General features: G+C 40.3%; 1 protein-coding gene across 9 annotated transcripts in view; it reads left to right on the forward strand.

Annotated features, from left to right (window-relative positions):
* Positions 1 to 16645, forward strand: part of VWA3B (von Willebrand factor A domain containing 3B) — a 177436-nt gene that overhangs the window by 83443 nt on the left and 77348 nt on the right. For 8 of the 9 annotated variants that reach the window (XR_006269342.1, XM_043467856.1, XM_043467857.1 and 5 more), the window contains 4 exons: positions 512 to 610; positions 8411 to 8593; positions 13715 to 13842; positions 15851 to 15984. Coding sequence is in view for 8 of the 9 variants with exons in the window: in XM_043467856.1 (XP_043323791.1) it covers positions 512 to 610; positions 8411 to 8593; positions 13715 to 13842; positions 15851 to 15984 (544 nt within the window). In the remaining variant the exon portion in view is untranslated. The remainder of the gene's footprint in view (positions 1 to 511; positions 611 to 8410; positions 8594 to 13714; positions 13843 to 15850; positions 15985 to 16645) is intronic. The other variant, XM_043467859.1, reaches the window with a different exon arrangement.

A 16645-nucleotide genomic window follows, 5' to 3' on the forward strand; every position in this document is an offset into this window, starting at 1 on the left:
TCCATCCGTGGACAGAGCTGCAGGAATTTTACAGTTTTACAGCTTCCTGTACCTCCCGATTGCTCATGACACCACACTTGTGTTTGCTGAATATTGGGTGTCATGAATCAATCCTGGTTGAAAACAAACATGGTCCCCACCCGGGTGTATTCAGGCTGCGTGTTTAAGCCGTGCTGACAGCTGAATGAACAGTAACTGAGTTAGTGCCTCCCACAGAAACACACAAAGATAAAATTGAATTAAGAGCTCTGTCATCAGGACAGGAAATCCATTGTCCCAGCTTCTAGCTCTCCTAGGACTATCTGCATAGATGCTTTTATGATACGTCCAAGGATTCGACTTCTTGGAATTCCTGGGCTGAAATTATTATCTCAGTATAATTTAAATTTATCTTTTATTTCACAAATACCTTCTTTTCTTTTTGGAGGCAGAGAATAAATAACACTTGTTTGTGAGATCTTTTTTTGAGATTGAAGTATACACTTGGTATGTGTCTCTCTCTTTTCTGTAGATTGGAAGTTCCACAAACACCCTGAGTGCCCTGCAAATTGCTTTTGCTGATGAGGAAACACAAGTAATCTACCTTTTGACAGATGGGAGACCTGATCAGGTACTTATCAAAGGTGGGAACAAAGACAGACTCACTAATCCCCTGAAAGTGAAAGCTGAGAGTGAGAATTAGGAGACCTTTTTCACTGCCACCAAAAAGCTGTTGACAGATGCTTGCTTAACTTAGGGACCCAGAAGTGAGGTAAAACACACATCCACATTGAGAAATCCCTTTGTCTACTACAACGCTGAGGAAAATTTATGTGACACTGAGTGTTGTCTGGTTAATTTGAGGCACTCCCATAGGCCTGGAGACCAACCCCATGAAAGGAAATGTCTGCCTTCCATGGAAGACTGGTTTATATTTTATTATAAACTAAGAGCAAGGAAATCTTTTTGATTTTTTTCCTTTGGGGACACTGAATCTAAACATGTCACTGCACAATGTCCTTGGTTTTACCCCTAATTTTAACTTAGTAATCATTTAAACAAAAGCATGCCTTTCTGGTGAAATGTTCTTTGTTTTGTTTAGCCTGACTGGAAAATATTTGAAAAGTTTTAGTGGAGTCTGTCCATCTTCTTTTGAGCTTTGTGAATGAAAGACTAATGCTCTGGGCATTAAATAAATATACGGATGTGCAGGCCAGTACAATGTAAATTAACCGCTGAAGTGAATTAGTATCAACTTGTTTCCTTCATTGTGAAGTATCTGCATGTGAAGACTGCTAGGCAAATATTGTAAAATATCCTGTGTCAAACAGTCCAGGGCTTAAATACTAAAGCAACCAGATTTTACTGCAGCATTAGATTTGTGGCCAAGAAATTGTATATAAAGTGAACTTTTATTTGGGGTGATTTTCCTATCAATTTCACTGTATTTTCTACTCAAAGGCAGTTTACTGTGCTTTGTTTATGCTCCTTGTCTGGTGCCAAGGTGTGAGGCTACAAAGATGAATAATGTCCTGCTCTAGGGGAGCTTACATGTTGGTGGGTGTACTAGTATGTACAGTGAATTCCGATACTTTACAGGGAGAGGGGTTGCCTAGGCTACGGATCGAATGGGAGCACAGTGATGAATTCTGCTGTACAAGATGGAAAGAAGACCAGGCAAGCAGCCACTGAGAAGGGCGTGCTTTAGCTGTGTCTGAAAGGAAGATACGGAGTTTCTTTAAACAGAGGAGATTGCTGGTATCCTGGGCAGAAGGAACAGAGGTGTAAAAGTGTGTGGGCTGCTCAGGGTGACAACCCGAGAGCAACAGCAGTGATAGAAGAGTGTCAGGACTGAGTCTCTGAGGTTAAGTTGGGAGAGACTGTGAAGGTCCTTGAGTGTCACATGGAAAGGGTGGTCTTTACCTCACTGGGTACTCTCAGGGGAGCAGAAAGTCCCATCACCTATATGTTATAAATATGCCTCAGTAGAGCCATGGAAAGACTAGATCTTGATGAGAGCTGGTGAGGTCCCACCTCAGGGAGGAGAAGCAGAAATTTGGAAGGAGAAACCCGTCAGAGATGAGATCATAGGAGTAGCATCAAAGGACTTGGTGGCCAGTTTGTGAGTAGGAGGTGAGGGGCTGGGAGAGGACCAAGAGAGCAAGGGGTCAAGATGACTGATTTCATTTGTCTAGTAATTGTTATTAACTGACTGACATCTAAAGAAGATGAAGACTTAGGGGTTGCCAGTGGAGGAAGCTGAGCTTGAGCCACCTGGATTTCATGGCTGTCCAAACCCGTATAAGTATGGGACTGGCGTTTGGAGAAGGTGTAGGTTGGAGATTCTGACTTGCAAGTCATCTGGACAAGGAGTCTTTTTCTTTTTAATAAATGCTAACTGATTTTATTGCAATTTAGAAAATATAGGTAGGCATATAATCATAAGAATAAGAGGTAAGTATAAGTAGTTCATAATTCAATTTTCTGCCCTTTCTCATCTAATATGTGCCAGTTTTCCAAGTCATGAGATATTCTTCTGAAACATCATTCTCAATGACTGCATCATATTAAGTTATATAGATTTAATAAAACTACCTTCTGATTTAATATTTGCATAGTAGTACATTAACATGGTACATATTACAAAGGTATAAAAGGATATGTAGAGAAAATTCTCCCTCCCACCTCCTGTTCATCACCTAAGAGGCAATGTAGATTACTAGTTTCTTTATTTTCTTTGAGAGATAGTTTGTTATGCAAACAGATAAATGTTTATATATATTTCCTTTTTAAAATATATAGACGGTAACATATTACATGGGCTTCCCAGGTGGAGTTAGTGGTAAAAAAACCTGCCTGCGAATGCAGCAGGTGCCAGAGACACAGGTTTGATCCCTGGGTCAGGAAGATCCCTGGAGGAGAGCATGGTAACCCACTCCAGTATTCTTGCCTGGAGAATCCCATGGACAGAGGAGGCTGGTGAGCTACAGTCCATAGGGTTGCAAAGAGTTGGAAACAACTGAAATGAGTTAGCACACATGCACGCAGCATATTACACACACAATTCTGAACCTTTATTAATAAAACAAAGGACTTCCCTGGAAGTCCAGTAGTTAAGACTTTGCCTTCCAATGCAGGGAGACTGAGTTTGATCCCTGGTTGGGGAACTAAGATACCACATGCCTTACGGTTTGGCCAAAATTTTTTTTGTAAATAAATAAATAAAACAATATACCTCAGAGATCACTTAATATCATCTCATAAAGAGCTTCCTCATTTTTTAATAGCTGCTTACTATTCCATCACACAGCTACTTAGTCATGTCCCCTGGAGATGAACATTTAGGTTATGTCAATCTTTCTATTCAAGGTTGCAAAAGTAACTGTGCACATATATCATTTTGCACCTGTATGAGTGTATCTGTAGCATAAATTCTGAGAAGTGTTCTCAGTAAAAAGATATATATTTTGATAGATCCCGCCATATAGCCCTTGAAGAGGATTTGCCAAGTAACACTATACCAACAATGTGTTAAGAAGGATGCTTAGACTGGAGTTCATCACAGACTTATGAGGATCTGGGATCTCCCAAAACTATATTTAAATTGAAATCTCCAAAAAATATATTTAAATTATATTTAAATACATTTCTCTGGAGAGAAGGTAAGTAGCTTTCCCTGGATTCTCAGAGGGTCTGTGGTCCAGTTAATGATGAGAAACTAGGGGTGTGGATGAGCTGGAATTAGGAATATATAAATTATTAAAATAGTGATCTATAAACTGTCATTCAGGCATTTCATATTCGTCTCTGCCCTTTCCCCACATGCAGTCTATTTAGTTTGTATTGCCCCTCAGATTCTCTCAAAAAAGTAAATGGATATTTGATATTCATGTTCTATGTAGAGGACATTAAAATGTAGTACTCAATCTCCATTTGTTTTTTAATTTTCACTGACTGTGTAGGACCTAAATAGGTAAGATCAATGTTATTATTCCCAGTACTCAGCAGAATTTTCTACTTGGAAGAACACACAGAGATGCTATTCAGGATTCAGTTCCATGGACATCACCGTACTGCTTGTTTATTAAATGTCCAGGACAGAATTATATGGAAGCCAAGTCTTTAATCAAGTTCAAAGGGTTCTAGTAATACTAGTTTTCATTAACCTGGGACCACTAGGTGTCCTTTGCTGAGTATCTATAGGGGTGAGTGGACACTGTGGGGCCTCTGCTAGAGAAGCCCAGCACATTTGGCTGTGATTGTTTGGGGATTTCTTTGAAGTTAGGGCCTCACTCTCGCAAAAATTGAGAAAATGGACACGAGGAAGTTAAGTGCATCATTTTAAACAAAAACAGATGTATAATAAGGACCCACATAGGGTATATGAGAGGTAGGGGCAGGGGAAGGCACAGGGGACTCCCCCTGTACAAACAAACCTCCTTCAGACCATGAGAGAACCATTCCTGCCTTTCTTGTCACCCCAAGTTGACCTTTGTGGTGAAAGGGACATCTAGCCACACACCTGTTTAGATTCAGGGACAAGGCACCAGGGCGAGTGTCTCAGGTTAGGGGTCTCATCTTAGGGACCAACAGGGCCTCTGAGGGAATTGACTAAGGAGTCATATGGGCATTACGCAGGGAGCGACCTCCACATTCAAAGCCCTTCCATCTGAGCTTCTGCAGTAGCTCCACTTAGCAGGGTGAGTCAGGGTGCAGGGAGAGAAGGTTTTCTTCAACTACTGAGTCTTCTTGTCAAAGCTGTGAGGACACCCACCAGCAGAGGAGAATCTCTGGGGGCTGTGGGTGGGGGGCAGGAGGACAGGAATGCTTTCTTCCCTGGCAGAGATCGAGCTCCTTCTGCAGTTAAGATGCAGCCCCGCCCTCTGCCCAGCTCTGTACCACCTCACTGGGCTCTGGAACCTCGTGCCAGTTTAGCAAACATTACCTGGGACTGCGTGTGGGTTGGGGGCTCACAACAATACATGTAGCGGACTTTCTCATGCTGGTGGTCTCTTGGGCTGTCAGGACTGATGGAAATAAATAAATAGCTTTAAAACCAGAGACCCGGGTTAGAGCTCATCACCTGCACTGCCCATCTGAATGACCTTGGGCAAATGTCCCCAGAGTGAGTTTCCTCATCCATGACTTGGAGCTAATGCTCCCTCCTTACAGGGTTGCTATGATGTTCTTGTGAATGCATTCCATGGATATTTCCTGAACACTTTTTATGAGCCAGGTACTGTTATCAATCTAGTATACGGTGGAGAGCAAGACAGACCAGGTGACTGCCTTCAGCAAAGCTTCTGTTTTATGGGGAGATAGTGAGCAACACGAAACTTTTCAGGCTTCCCAGGTAGCACTAGTGGTAAAGAACCCACCTGCCACTGCAGGAGACATAAGAGGTGCAGACTCAGTCCCTGAGTTGGGAAGATCCCCTGGAGGAGGGCATGACACAGAGGAGCCTGGCGGGCTACAGTTCGTGGGGTCACAGAGTCAGACATGACTGAAGTGACTTAGCATGTAGACAGTGAGGAAATAAATTTGTATGTCAGGTAACGTATGAAAATGAAAATGCTACCCACAATGTCAGCACTAAATCAACATTAATGTCCCTCCCCAAATATCTCAGCTGGAAGTCAATATATTGTTGTTGTTTAGTTGCTAAGTCATGTCCAACTCTTTTGCAACCCTATAAACTACAGACTACCAGACTCTGTCCATGGGATTCTCTAAGCAAGAATACTGCAATGGGTTGTCATTTCCTTTCCCAGGGCATCTTCCTCACCCAGGGATTGAACCCTCATCTCCTGCTTGGCAGGCAGATTCTTTAGCATTGAGCTGCCTTGGAAGCCCCAATATAGGAGCAATTTCTAGCTAAAACCTATCACATCAAATTAACAGAATTTAGGTCTGATATCTCCAGTCTGGTATATAAGGATAAGGGCCAGTGGTGAGGAGTCTTGGTAAGAAATGAGAATAATGATCGTACCTTCCTTGGTGGACTGTAGAGGGGATGCAGGGAGAGCGCAGCAGAGCTCTTAGTGCCTGGTCCATGGTAAGTGCTCACAATGGAAGCTAGGTTGAAGGAGAGGCAGGCAGCAGAGAGAGATTTGCTCTGTCCTTGAAGTTGGCAAGACAGATGGGGTCAGCCCTCAGCTAGGTTAGGTTGCTGTTTGGTTTGGAACCAGCTGATGGGCAGAGAGGAGAGGAGAGAAGAAGAGAGGAGGAGAAGTGGGGTGGGCTTATGGGCAGTGTGTGTGTTAGGCACTCAGTCGGGCTTATGGGCAAGGGCAGGCTCAAAACTGGAACCAAATACAGAGACCGAAGTCATGTGTATGTAGTGGCTGGAATGAGACCTCCCTGAGCAGCGTGTGAGCTGCTCAAGGCCAGCAGGTGGTGAGTCCAGAGGCCTCCTTCCTCATCACCCCACCTCCCCGGGGTTCATAGGAAGCATTTTGGAAGGGTTAATAGTCAAAGAATAGGAATTGGGTGTGGAGAGTGGGAACTGGCTAAAGGAGCCAGCAAGTTGAATCAATCAAAGAGGGACCGAGAAATACAGAAGCAATGAGGGCAAGACAACCAGAGGCAGCTTCTGAGGGCACTGAGCTGGGTGTGGTGGTGCTGGTGGAGAGGCAGCAGGGCAGATCATCAGTTCACCTTCCCTGTGTGTCTGGTAATGTTTACAGAGAGTCGATCCTTGCCAAGGGACAGTCTTTATTGCAAGCAGGGGAAAACAAATAATCTGGCATTGCTTCTAGTACTAAAATCTGTCTTTGAATCTAGTCTTACCACTTAAGAGATTGATGACCCTAGGAAGCTTAGTCCTTCTGAGCCTCAATTTCTCCATCTTTAAGTGGAATCCATACCTACTGTGCTGATTAGGATTTCATATTACTGGGAGGAAAAAGCAGGAGAGCAGACAAATGATAACTGAAATGGAGAGATTTATATTCCTATGAAGAAGAAGCCTGGTGGTAGGTAGTCTAAGTTATACAGCTACTCAAGGATCTCTCCAAGAAAACAGGCTTCTTTTAATCTTCATAGTTCACCTGATCTTTGTGTTTGACATCCACCCTTATGGTTACAAGACAGCTGCTTCATGCCTAAGTAGAGTGTCCATTTTCCAGGAGGCAGGGGTGGAAAAGGGAAGGACATTAGCTTTTTTTGTTAAGTCTTTATCTTTTTATTGGCAAAAAAAACTTTCCCTTGAAACTTCAATGGACAGACGTGGGTCATGTGGTCACTCCTGGCTGCAAAAAAAAAAAAGTGTCAGAAGATGAGTTTTTATGTGTGTTTTGTTTTGTTTGTATGTTTGTTTTTAACTGAGTCTGTTGTTGCCTTGAAAAGAAAACCAGGTCTCTGACAGTAAAAAGGAGAGGTGGGCAACTAGTAATCTTTCCAAAACTCTGTCACAGGAGGGTTAACTGGAGTATTATGTCCCCAACAGAGTGCTCAGAACATGAAAGGACCCTAAATAAATGTCTCTTTTTTCACTCTGAGATACCACTTTTTTCACTCTGAGATATCCAAAGCTGGACATTGCTTTTTAGGAGTAGAAGCTTTGGAAGCCACCCCAAGATCCTGTGGCCTCATTCTGTAGAATCCCAGTATCCAGGATGTCTCACCCATGACTCAGTACTTTAAGTGTCCAGCAGTATGTGCATGCATGCATGCTAAGTCACTTCAGTCGTGTCCGACTCTTTATGACCCCGTGAACTGTAGCCTGCCAGGCTCCTCTGTCCATGGGATTCTCCAGGCAAGAATACTGGAGTGAGTGGGTTGCCATGACCTCCTTCAGGAGATCTTCCTGACCCAGGGATTGAACTTGAGTTTCTTATGTCTCCTGCATTGGCAAGCAAGTTCTTTACCACTAACACCATCTGAAAAGCCCTGCTCAAAATTATGTGTATATATGTGTAATTTGCTCAGTCATGTCCAACTCTTTACAACCCCATGGACTGTAGCCTGCCAGGCTCCTCTGTCCATGGAATTCTCCCCACAAGAATACTGGAGTGGGTAGCCTTTGTCTTCTCCAGGGTATCTTCCCAACCCAGGGATCGAATCTGGGTCTCCCACATTGCAGGCAGATTGTTTACCATCTGAGCCACCAGGTCCAACCCTTTAAAAGCATGGATTCTAGGCTTAGGTGCACTAAAATTGAGTAATTGGATTAGTCAAATCTTTCTCCCAGACTTTTCCCACAGCAACTGTGAGCCCAGAGGGCATGCGTTGAGTCACTCTCACCACCTGGCAGTTTGCTTTGTCAGCCGAATTGGATTGACACCTTCCCAAGAAGTCACTCTCCACTATATAAGGCATTACTAATTGAGAATTTCACTATCTAGAACAAATACTAGGGACTTTCACATATGTTTTTTTTTGTCTCCTCCTCTCTATCTCCCCTCTTTTCCCTCAAAATGTATCATTTCAGTCACCTGAAATGGTTATGGACCAGGTCAAAGTTTTTCAGAAAATTCCTATTTACACCATCTCCTTTTGTTACAATGATGAGATTGCAAATGGATTTTTGAAAGACCTTGCTTCTTTGACTGGAGGAGAGTTTCATTCTTATAATTTTGGCTGCAAGGATCCCTGTACTCCAGAGGCTGTTCAGGTAAGAGCTTCATGAGCCGAGCAGAGTGTTCACTTACTTGAGCGCTAATGGTTGGAGGTCTGTGGACAATGATGGGGAAAACAGCAACCATAAGGACAACTAAGTTGAGAAAATAAATCACCTAACAGCTAGTGTCCTGCAAACTGTGGTGGCCTAAGGACCACCTGAGCTAGGGCACCTGTGAAAATTCAGATTCCCGAGTCCCACTACCAAGCTATACTAAATCAAGCTCCAGGCACAGAGGCCCAGGAATCCTAATAGATCTAATTTTTCTTCTAAGCTTTTTATTATGGAATGTTGCAAACAAATGCAAAAGTAGAAGAGTATATAGACCATGTACCTATCAGTCAAATTTAACAATTATCAACATTTTGCCAAGCTTTAGGAACAAACACCCTGGAGGTCCATACATAAGGGTTGTTAACCACTGCCTGTTTGCACATATTTGTGGGAAAGTTTCAAAAAAATTCACTTGCTAGGTAGCTGTCTTCTGACTCATTAGGCTGTATAACCATGTGACCATCTGATGAAACAATTCATTCTAATGCGCTAATACAAGAAAGTAGATAAAATTCTATGCCCCAATCCTCCAATTTTGGCCTGAAGCTGTGCATTTCAAGTGTGTCTCTCTAGAGAACGTGTTTCATATTGTCTGTTCTAGGGAGAGACTTTAAATCCAGGACAAGCCAGAACACTGATCAATGCTTACATGTGAGAAACTATTAATACCAGAGTCTGGAAATGACTCATTCAAAAGATCGGACGAACCAGTTCTCTGAGCTCATCAGAGGGCAATGCCCACTCCCATCAGCTAGACTAGAAAACCTCATAATCCAATGGGTATTGAGTAAAGTTTAAAGGAAGGTCTTGCCTCAATAGTGGGAGCAGCCAAATGCTGCTCTACTTCTGTCTAGAAAATCTTAAATGCAAAACGTGAACAGGCCAATCCATCTCCAGGGAATTTAGCTGCATCCACTCTCCCCACTCACATTCAACATACTACTGGAAGCTCTACCAAGACAACAAGGCAAGAAAAGAAATAAAAGGCATACAGATTAGAAAGGAAGAAATAGACCTGTCCCTATTTGCACATAACAAATAAAACTCCAAGGGAGCTGCCAGAAAACTCCAAGAACTATTAACCGAGTTCAGCAAGTTCACTGGTTATAAGATCAGCACATAAAATTCAATCACATTTTGATAAAGTAAAAATAAACATACAGAATTCAAAATCAAATATTGAAATTTAGTATTTCCTCCAAAATGAAATACTTAGGTATATATATTACATGGTATATATACAGAAAAGCCTTCTGAAATAGAATAAAATTGAACTGTATTTTCATTCAACATCCAATGAAGTATACAAAAATGCTACTGGAACTAATAATTGAAGTTAGCTAGATTGTAGTATCCTACAAGGTCAACATATAACATACAAAAATGTTGTCATATTAGCAAAGAACAATAAACATTGAAATAAAAATTATCACTTACAATCTCATCAAGAATATGAAACATGTAGTGACAAATTTGTCAAAGTATGTAAAAGGCCTGTCACTGAAAACTATAAAACATTGAGGGTTGTATGTTGTTTATGGGTTAGAAGACATCACAGTGTTAGAATGTGCATTCTCAAAAAGAAAACCTGAATTGTATCTATGTTTGTATTTGTGTAAAGTCGTTCCTTTGCCTTTCAATCTGTAGTTGACGTGCACAGACAGAGTAGTGCTTCTCAAGTTGCTGTTCTGCCATCTTCCTGTCTCCTCCAGTCCCTCCATGTGCATTCCGTGTGTATACGACCTTCTTTAGTGCTATGATAGGACATTTAACAGAGGCTGCTATGTGCAGTACTATATTTAGTGTTTTCATTTTAATTTTTCTAGGACATTAATTTATATGAAAATAAAAAGAATACTAAAAGAGAAAAAAATAGACTTATCACATTCCTAATCAAAATTTCAGCAGGCTTTTTAGTGAAAATTGACAAACTAATTCCATGGAAATTCAGAAGATTTCAAATAGCCAAAACAGCTTTGAAAAAGAAAATCAAAGTTGAAAGACTAATATTACTTGATCTCAGGATGATAAAGCTATAGTCATCAAGACAGGGTGGTATTAGTGTAAAGTCAGATTTATAGATCAACAGAACAGAATAGCAAAATCAGAAATAGACTAACACATATGTGGACAACTGATTTTCAACAGAGATGCAAAGGCAATTCAGTGGAGAAAGTATATGTCTTTTTTTCTCCAACAAATGTTGGAACAATTGGATAAAATAAACACAACTTGCTCCATATATCACACTGTAATCAAAAATTAACTCAAAATGATACATGGACCTAAATGTAAAACCTAGGTTTTTTCCCCTCCTAGAAGAGAACATATGAAAAGCCCTTTGAGACCTTGTGTTATACCAAAAAAAATTTTATTAGGATATCAAAAACATAGTCCATATAAAGCAACTCAATAAATTTGATTTAATCAAAATTTTAAGTTTCTCTTTAAAAAACAATGCTAAGATAACTAAAAGATAAGTTGTAGACTTGGAGAAAATGTTTCAAATTGTATTCATTCTCTTGTATCCAGAATATATTAAGATTTCTCAAAACTCAAGGAAACAAAAAATGGGCAAAAGATTTGGACAGACACTCTACCAAAGAAGATACATGCATTTCAGACAAGATCATGAAAGAATGCTTAATATCATTAATCATTAGGGAAACACAAATTAACCATAATGAAATACCACTATATGCTATTAAAATGGCTAAAATTAAGACAACTGACCTTATCAAGTTTTTACAAGGATATGGAGGAACTAGAACTCTCATATATTACTAATGGGAATGTAAACTAGTGCAATCATTTTGGAAAACAGTTTGGTCATTTCTTGAAAAGTTCAGCATCACCACCCATATGATCTAGCCATTCCACTCTTGTTCACTGACCCAAGAGAAATGAAAGCAGATATTCATATGAAGATTTGTGCACAAATGCTCATAGCTTTAGTATTTATCATAGCTCAGACCTGGAAACTCAGATGTCCATCTACAGGTGACTAAATTCCAAAATTTGTTATATAATTGAATACTCAGTTCAGTTCAGTTCAGTCACTCAGTCATGTCCGACTCTTTGCGACCCCATGAATCACAGCATGCCAGGCCTCCTTGTCCATCACCAACTCCCGGAGTTTACTCAAACCCATGTCCATTGAGTCAGTGATGCCATCCAGCCATCTCATCCTCTGTCATCCCCTTCTCCTCCTGCCCCCAATCCCTCCCAGCATCAGGGTCTTTTCCAGTGAGTCAACTCTTCGCATGAGGTGGCCAAAGAATTAGAGTTTCAGCTTCAGCATCAGTCCTTCCAATGAACACCCAGGACTGATCTCCTTTAGGATAGACTGGTTGGATCTCCTTGCAGTCCAAGGGATTCTCAAGAGTCTTCTCCAACACCACAGTTCAAAAGCATCAATTTTTTGGTGCTCAGCTTTCTTCACAGTCCAACTCTCACATCCATACATGACCACTGGAAAAACCATAGCCTTGACTAGACGGACCTTTGTTGACAAAGTAATGTCTCTGCTTTTTAATATGCTGTCTAGGTTGGTCATAACTTTCCTTCCAAGGAGTAAGCGTCTTTTAATTTCATGGCTGCAATCACCATCTGCAGTGATTTTGAATACTACTCAGCCATAAAAATGAATGTACTGTTGGTTCATGCTATATCATGGGTGAATCTCAAAGTAATTATGAAAGTAAAGTAAACTAGACACTAAAAGATGATATAATGTATGATTCCATTTAAATACAATTCCATAAAGCAACTATACTCTAATAAAAATTAATCTAAAAGAAGTAAGGGTTTCCATTTGGGTAATTAAAAAAGTTCTTGAACTAGATAATAGTGATGGTTGCATAATATCGTAAATGTACTTAATGCTACTGAGGTGAACACACTTTAAAAATGGTTAAAATAGTAAACTTTATGGGTATTTTGCTGAAAATACATATAGACCTGCTGAAAAAAATAAACAGACAAGTAAAATTCCAGAAAATTGAAACTGATAGTGACAGAAAGTAGATGAATAGTTGCTTGTTTTTTGAAGAGGGGCTAAGAGGGATGGCAGATCTACAGTGGGATACAAACAAACTTTATAGAAGGTAATGAATATAATTATTATCTTGACTGCAGAGGTGATTTCACAAGTGTGAATGTCAAAACTATTCAAATGGTACACTTTACATACATTCAGTTTGTTGTTCAGTTGCGAAGTCATGCAACCCCATGGACTGAAGCACACCAGGCTTCCCTATCCTTTACTACCTCCTGGAGTTTGTTTAAACTCATGTCCACTGAGTCAGTGATACCATCCAACCATCTCACCCTCTGTTGCCCCCTTCTCCTCTTGCCTTCAGTCTTTCCCAGTATCAGGGTCTTTTCCAAAAAGTCAGTTCTTCTCATCAGGTGGCTAAAGTATTGGAGCTTCAGCTTCAGCAATCAGCCCTTCCAATGAATATTCAGGGTTGATTTCCTTTAAGATTGACTGGTTTGATCTCCTCATAGTCCAAGGGACTCTAAGAGTCTTCTCCAGTACTACAGTTCAAAAGCATCAATTCTTCAGCTATCTGTACATGACTACTGAAAAAACCATAGCTTTGACTATACGGACTTTTGTCAGCAAAGTGATATCTCTGCTTTTTAAAACACTGTCTACGTTGGTCATAGCTTTCCTTCCAAGGAGCAAGTGTCTTTTAATGTTATGACTGTAGTCACTGTCCACAGTGATTTTGGAACCCAAGAAAAGAAAATCTGTCTCTGCTTTCACTTTTTTCCTCTTCTGTTTGCCATGAATGATGGCAGCGGATGCCATGTTGTTAGTTTTTTGAATGTTGAGTTTTAAGCCAGCTTTTTCACTCTTCTGTTTCACTCACATCAAAAGGCTCTTTAGTTCTTCTTCATTTTCTGCCACACCTCAATTAGGCTGTCTAAAAAAGAAATAAGAACTACATGAAGTTCTTTAGATTCTTCTTTTACTGATACAGTTGGTTTTTTGTTAGAAATGTTTGGAATCTGAACTTTCATATAATCTTTCAACGTGTTTACTTATTTTGGCAGGATGAAGATCTGACTCTTTTAATTAAGGAAATGGAGCAAGGACGCAATGACCTAGAGAAGGTGCAAGACCTTTACTCAGAGTCATTGGTCATGGACTGGTGGTACAATGCAGAAAAGGATGGAGACAAGTGAGCATGGCAAAGCGTCCACTTCCCATCACAGAGGTCCTCTTGGGTGCTCTGCTGATCTCTTTACCACTTCTTTCTACAGTGCTTTGTGAGAGTTCTTTTAAAAATCACATAGTATGATTATGTTAGGATTTTTGTTTAAGCAAAGGGAACTCATAATCTAACAAATTAATGATTGGCTTACAGAAGCCACAAACTCATCCTTTTTTTAATTTTAATTTTGTTTTGGTCATACCAAGTGGCATTGCATATGGGATCTGAGTTCCCCAACCAGGGATCAACCCTGTCCAGTGGAAGTGCAGAGTCTTAACCACTGAACTGCCAGGGAAGCCTCACATACTCATCCTTATATGCAGGTTCTCAAATCCTGTGTGGTCCTTAAGGATGTCTCATCTGCACCCAATGTGGACATCCCCCACCCCCACCACAACCCACAAAGGTGACAGAGCAGAGTAGGAGTGCACTGTTGTGAAGATTTGACTCAGGGTCACGACTTAGCATGCATGCATGCATTGGAGAAGGAAATGGCAACCCACTGCAGTGTTCTTGCCTGGAGAATCCCAGGGACGGGGGACCCTGGTGGGCTGCCATCTATGGGGTCGCACAGAGTCAGACATGACTGAAGCATCTTAGTGGGGGCAGCAGCAGGAGGCTCAAGGTCTGGACCTGACTCTGTGTGGCCTTTGTGAATCCCTAACTTCTCTCCACACCTGTTGATTGCTGTGGGTCTCAGTTTCTTCCTCTTTAAGATGATGTGGTGGTAGGGTAGGATTTGAGATGGATGATTTTTCAGGTCTTTCCCCATGCTATATGCTATTAATAATATGTCTAAAATCAAAACCACCCCATCGTTCAGTAAGTGTGTCAAATCTTACATGATTTCACATTGTACAGATTTTCAGGCATCATAGCATTCATGTATCACAGCATATAAATACCCTATCAGGAATGGAAAACAAATTTATGGTTACCAAAGAAGATAGTAGGGAATGGGGGGAGTTTGGGATTAACAGTGGGAGGAGTTTTGAATTAACAAATATACACCATTATATATAAAACAGAATAACTTTATTCTGGGCTTCCCTATTGTAAACAACAAGGACCTACTGTATAGTGCACTCAATATTTTGTAATAGCCTATAATAATGGAAAAGAATCTGAAAAATTTATATATATATGTGTGTGTATATATATGTATAATGTATGTATAACATATATATACATAATATATATATGTATAAAAATGTGTGTGTGTATATATATATATATATATATATATATATATATATATATATATAAAACTGAGTCACTTTGTGCTCTTGAAACTAACACAACACTGTAAATTAACTATACTTCAATTTAAAAATGACAAACAAGAAATGCCCCATCAGGAGTATATCTTTTTACTTAGAAGTGAAAGAAACAGTGAAAGTGAAAGTTACTCAGTCGTGTCAGACTCTTTGTGACCCCATGGACTGTAGCCTACCAAACTCCTTGGGATTCTATGGACAAGAATACTAGAGTGGCTTGCCATTTACTTCTCCAGTTTTCTAAATGAATATCCACAAAATAGAATCTCTTTTAAGGGCTGGATGATTAACCTAAAGTGAAAGTTGCTCAGTTGTGTCCAACTCCTTGTGACCCCATGGACTATACAGTCCATGGAATTCTCCAGGCCAGAATACTGGAGTGGGTAGCCTTTCCCTTCTCCAGGGGATCTTCCCAACCCAGGGATCGAACCGAGGTCTCCTGCATTGCAGGCAGATTTGTGATAGCAAAATGGAAAGAAGTTGAAAATATGTATTAGCCAGGATTTCTTCATCGAAATTCAGTCTTCCTATTAGCAAATTAAGCATTTAATAAACACCCTTCAGGAACAAAGAGAAAATAAAAACATTCCTAGACAAAAAATAATTTTAGCTAGCAGACCTACCCTTAAAGACAGAACACAGGAAGTTCCTCAATTTTTTTCTTTCATCATCTTTGTCTACTTTTTAATCTAAAACAGGCATCAAAAAGAGATTTGTTCCATGGTTTCAACCCCAGGAAAATGTGCAAAACCTCACGCTGATGTCAAATCATCACGAATGCCAGAGGACCCATCAAGTCAAAAGATTCAGGGAAAGAAAGTGCTCCATGCAGGTATCTGTAAACAAAATGTTTGAATCTCGTGACCAGTTTTCCTTCAGTGCAAGAAGGTATTAACAGGAATAAAGGAGGAATAAAACTAAAGCCTTATAACATTTTAAAAGAAGCCTAAACTTGTGTTTGTGAAACTGAAGTTATTATTAAAGTAACTGTACATTCCCATGCAGTTGTGAGAAATCATACAGAGAGATCCTGTATACCTGCTCTTCACCCAGCTACCCACGATGGTCACATGTTGAAAAAAAAAAGTTCAGTTTTGCAACCAGGATATTGACATTGATGCAATCCACAGTCTTAGTCAGATTACTCCAGTTTTATATGTGTTCATTTGTGTGTGTGTACTTCTCTGATTTTATCACGTGTGGTTTCATATTCCCCCCTCCCTACAGTCAAGACACAGAACATTTCCATCACCACAAAGATCCCTGGCCTTGCTGTTTTATAACAACACCCATTTCCCTCCAACACCCTTTCCCAACTAGTGGGAACTACTAAGTTCTCCATTTCTAAAATGTTGTCATTTCAAAAACGTTATGTAAATGGAATCATACAACACATAACCTGTAGGTTTTGGCTTGTTTCACTCAACATATTTTCCCCCGGACTCATCCAAATTTTTTACAGGTATCAACACTTAAATCCTCTTCATTACAGT

The sequence above is a fragment of the Cervus canadensis genome, chromosome 5, assembly GCF_019320065.1.
Source record: "Cervus canadensis isolate Bull #8, Minnesota chromosome 5, ASM1932006v1, whole genome shotgun sequence".
NCBI lineage: Eukaryota > Metazoa > Chordata > Mammalia > Artiodactyla > Cervidae > Cervus > Cervus canadensis.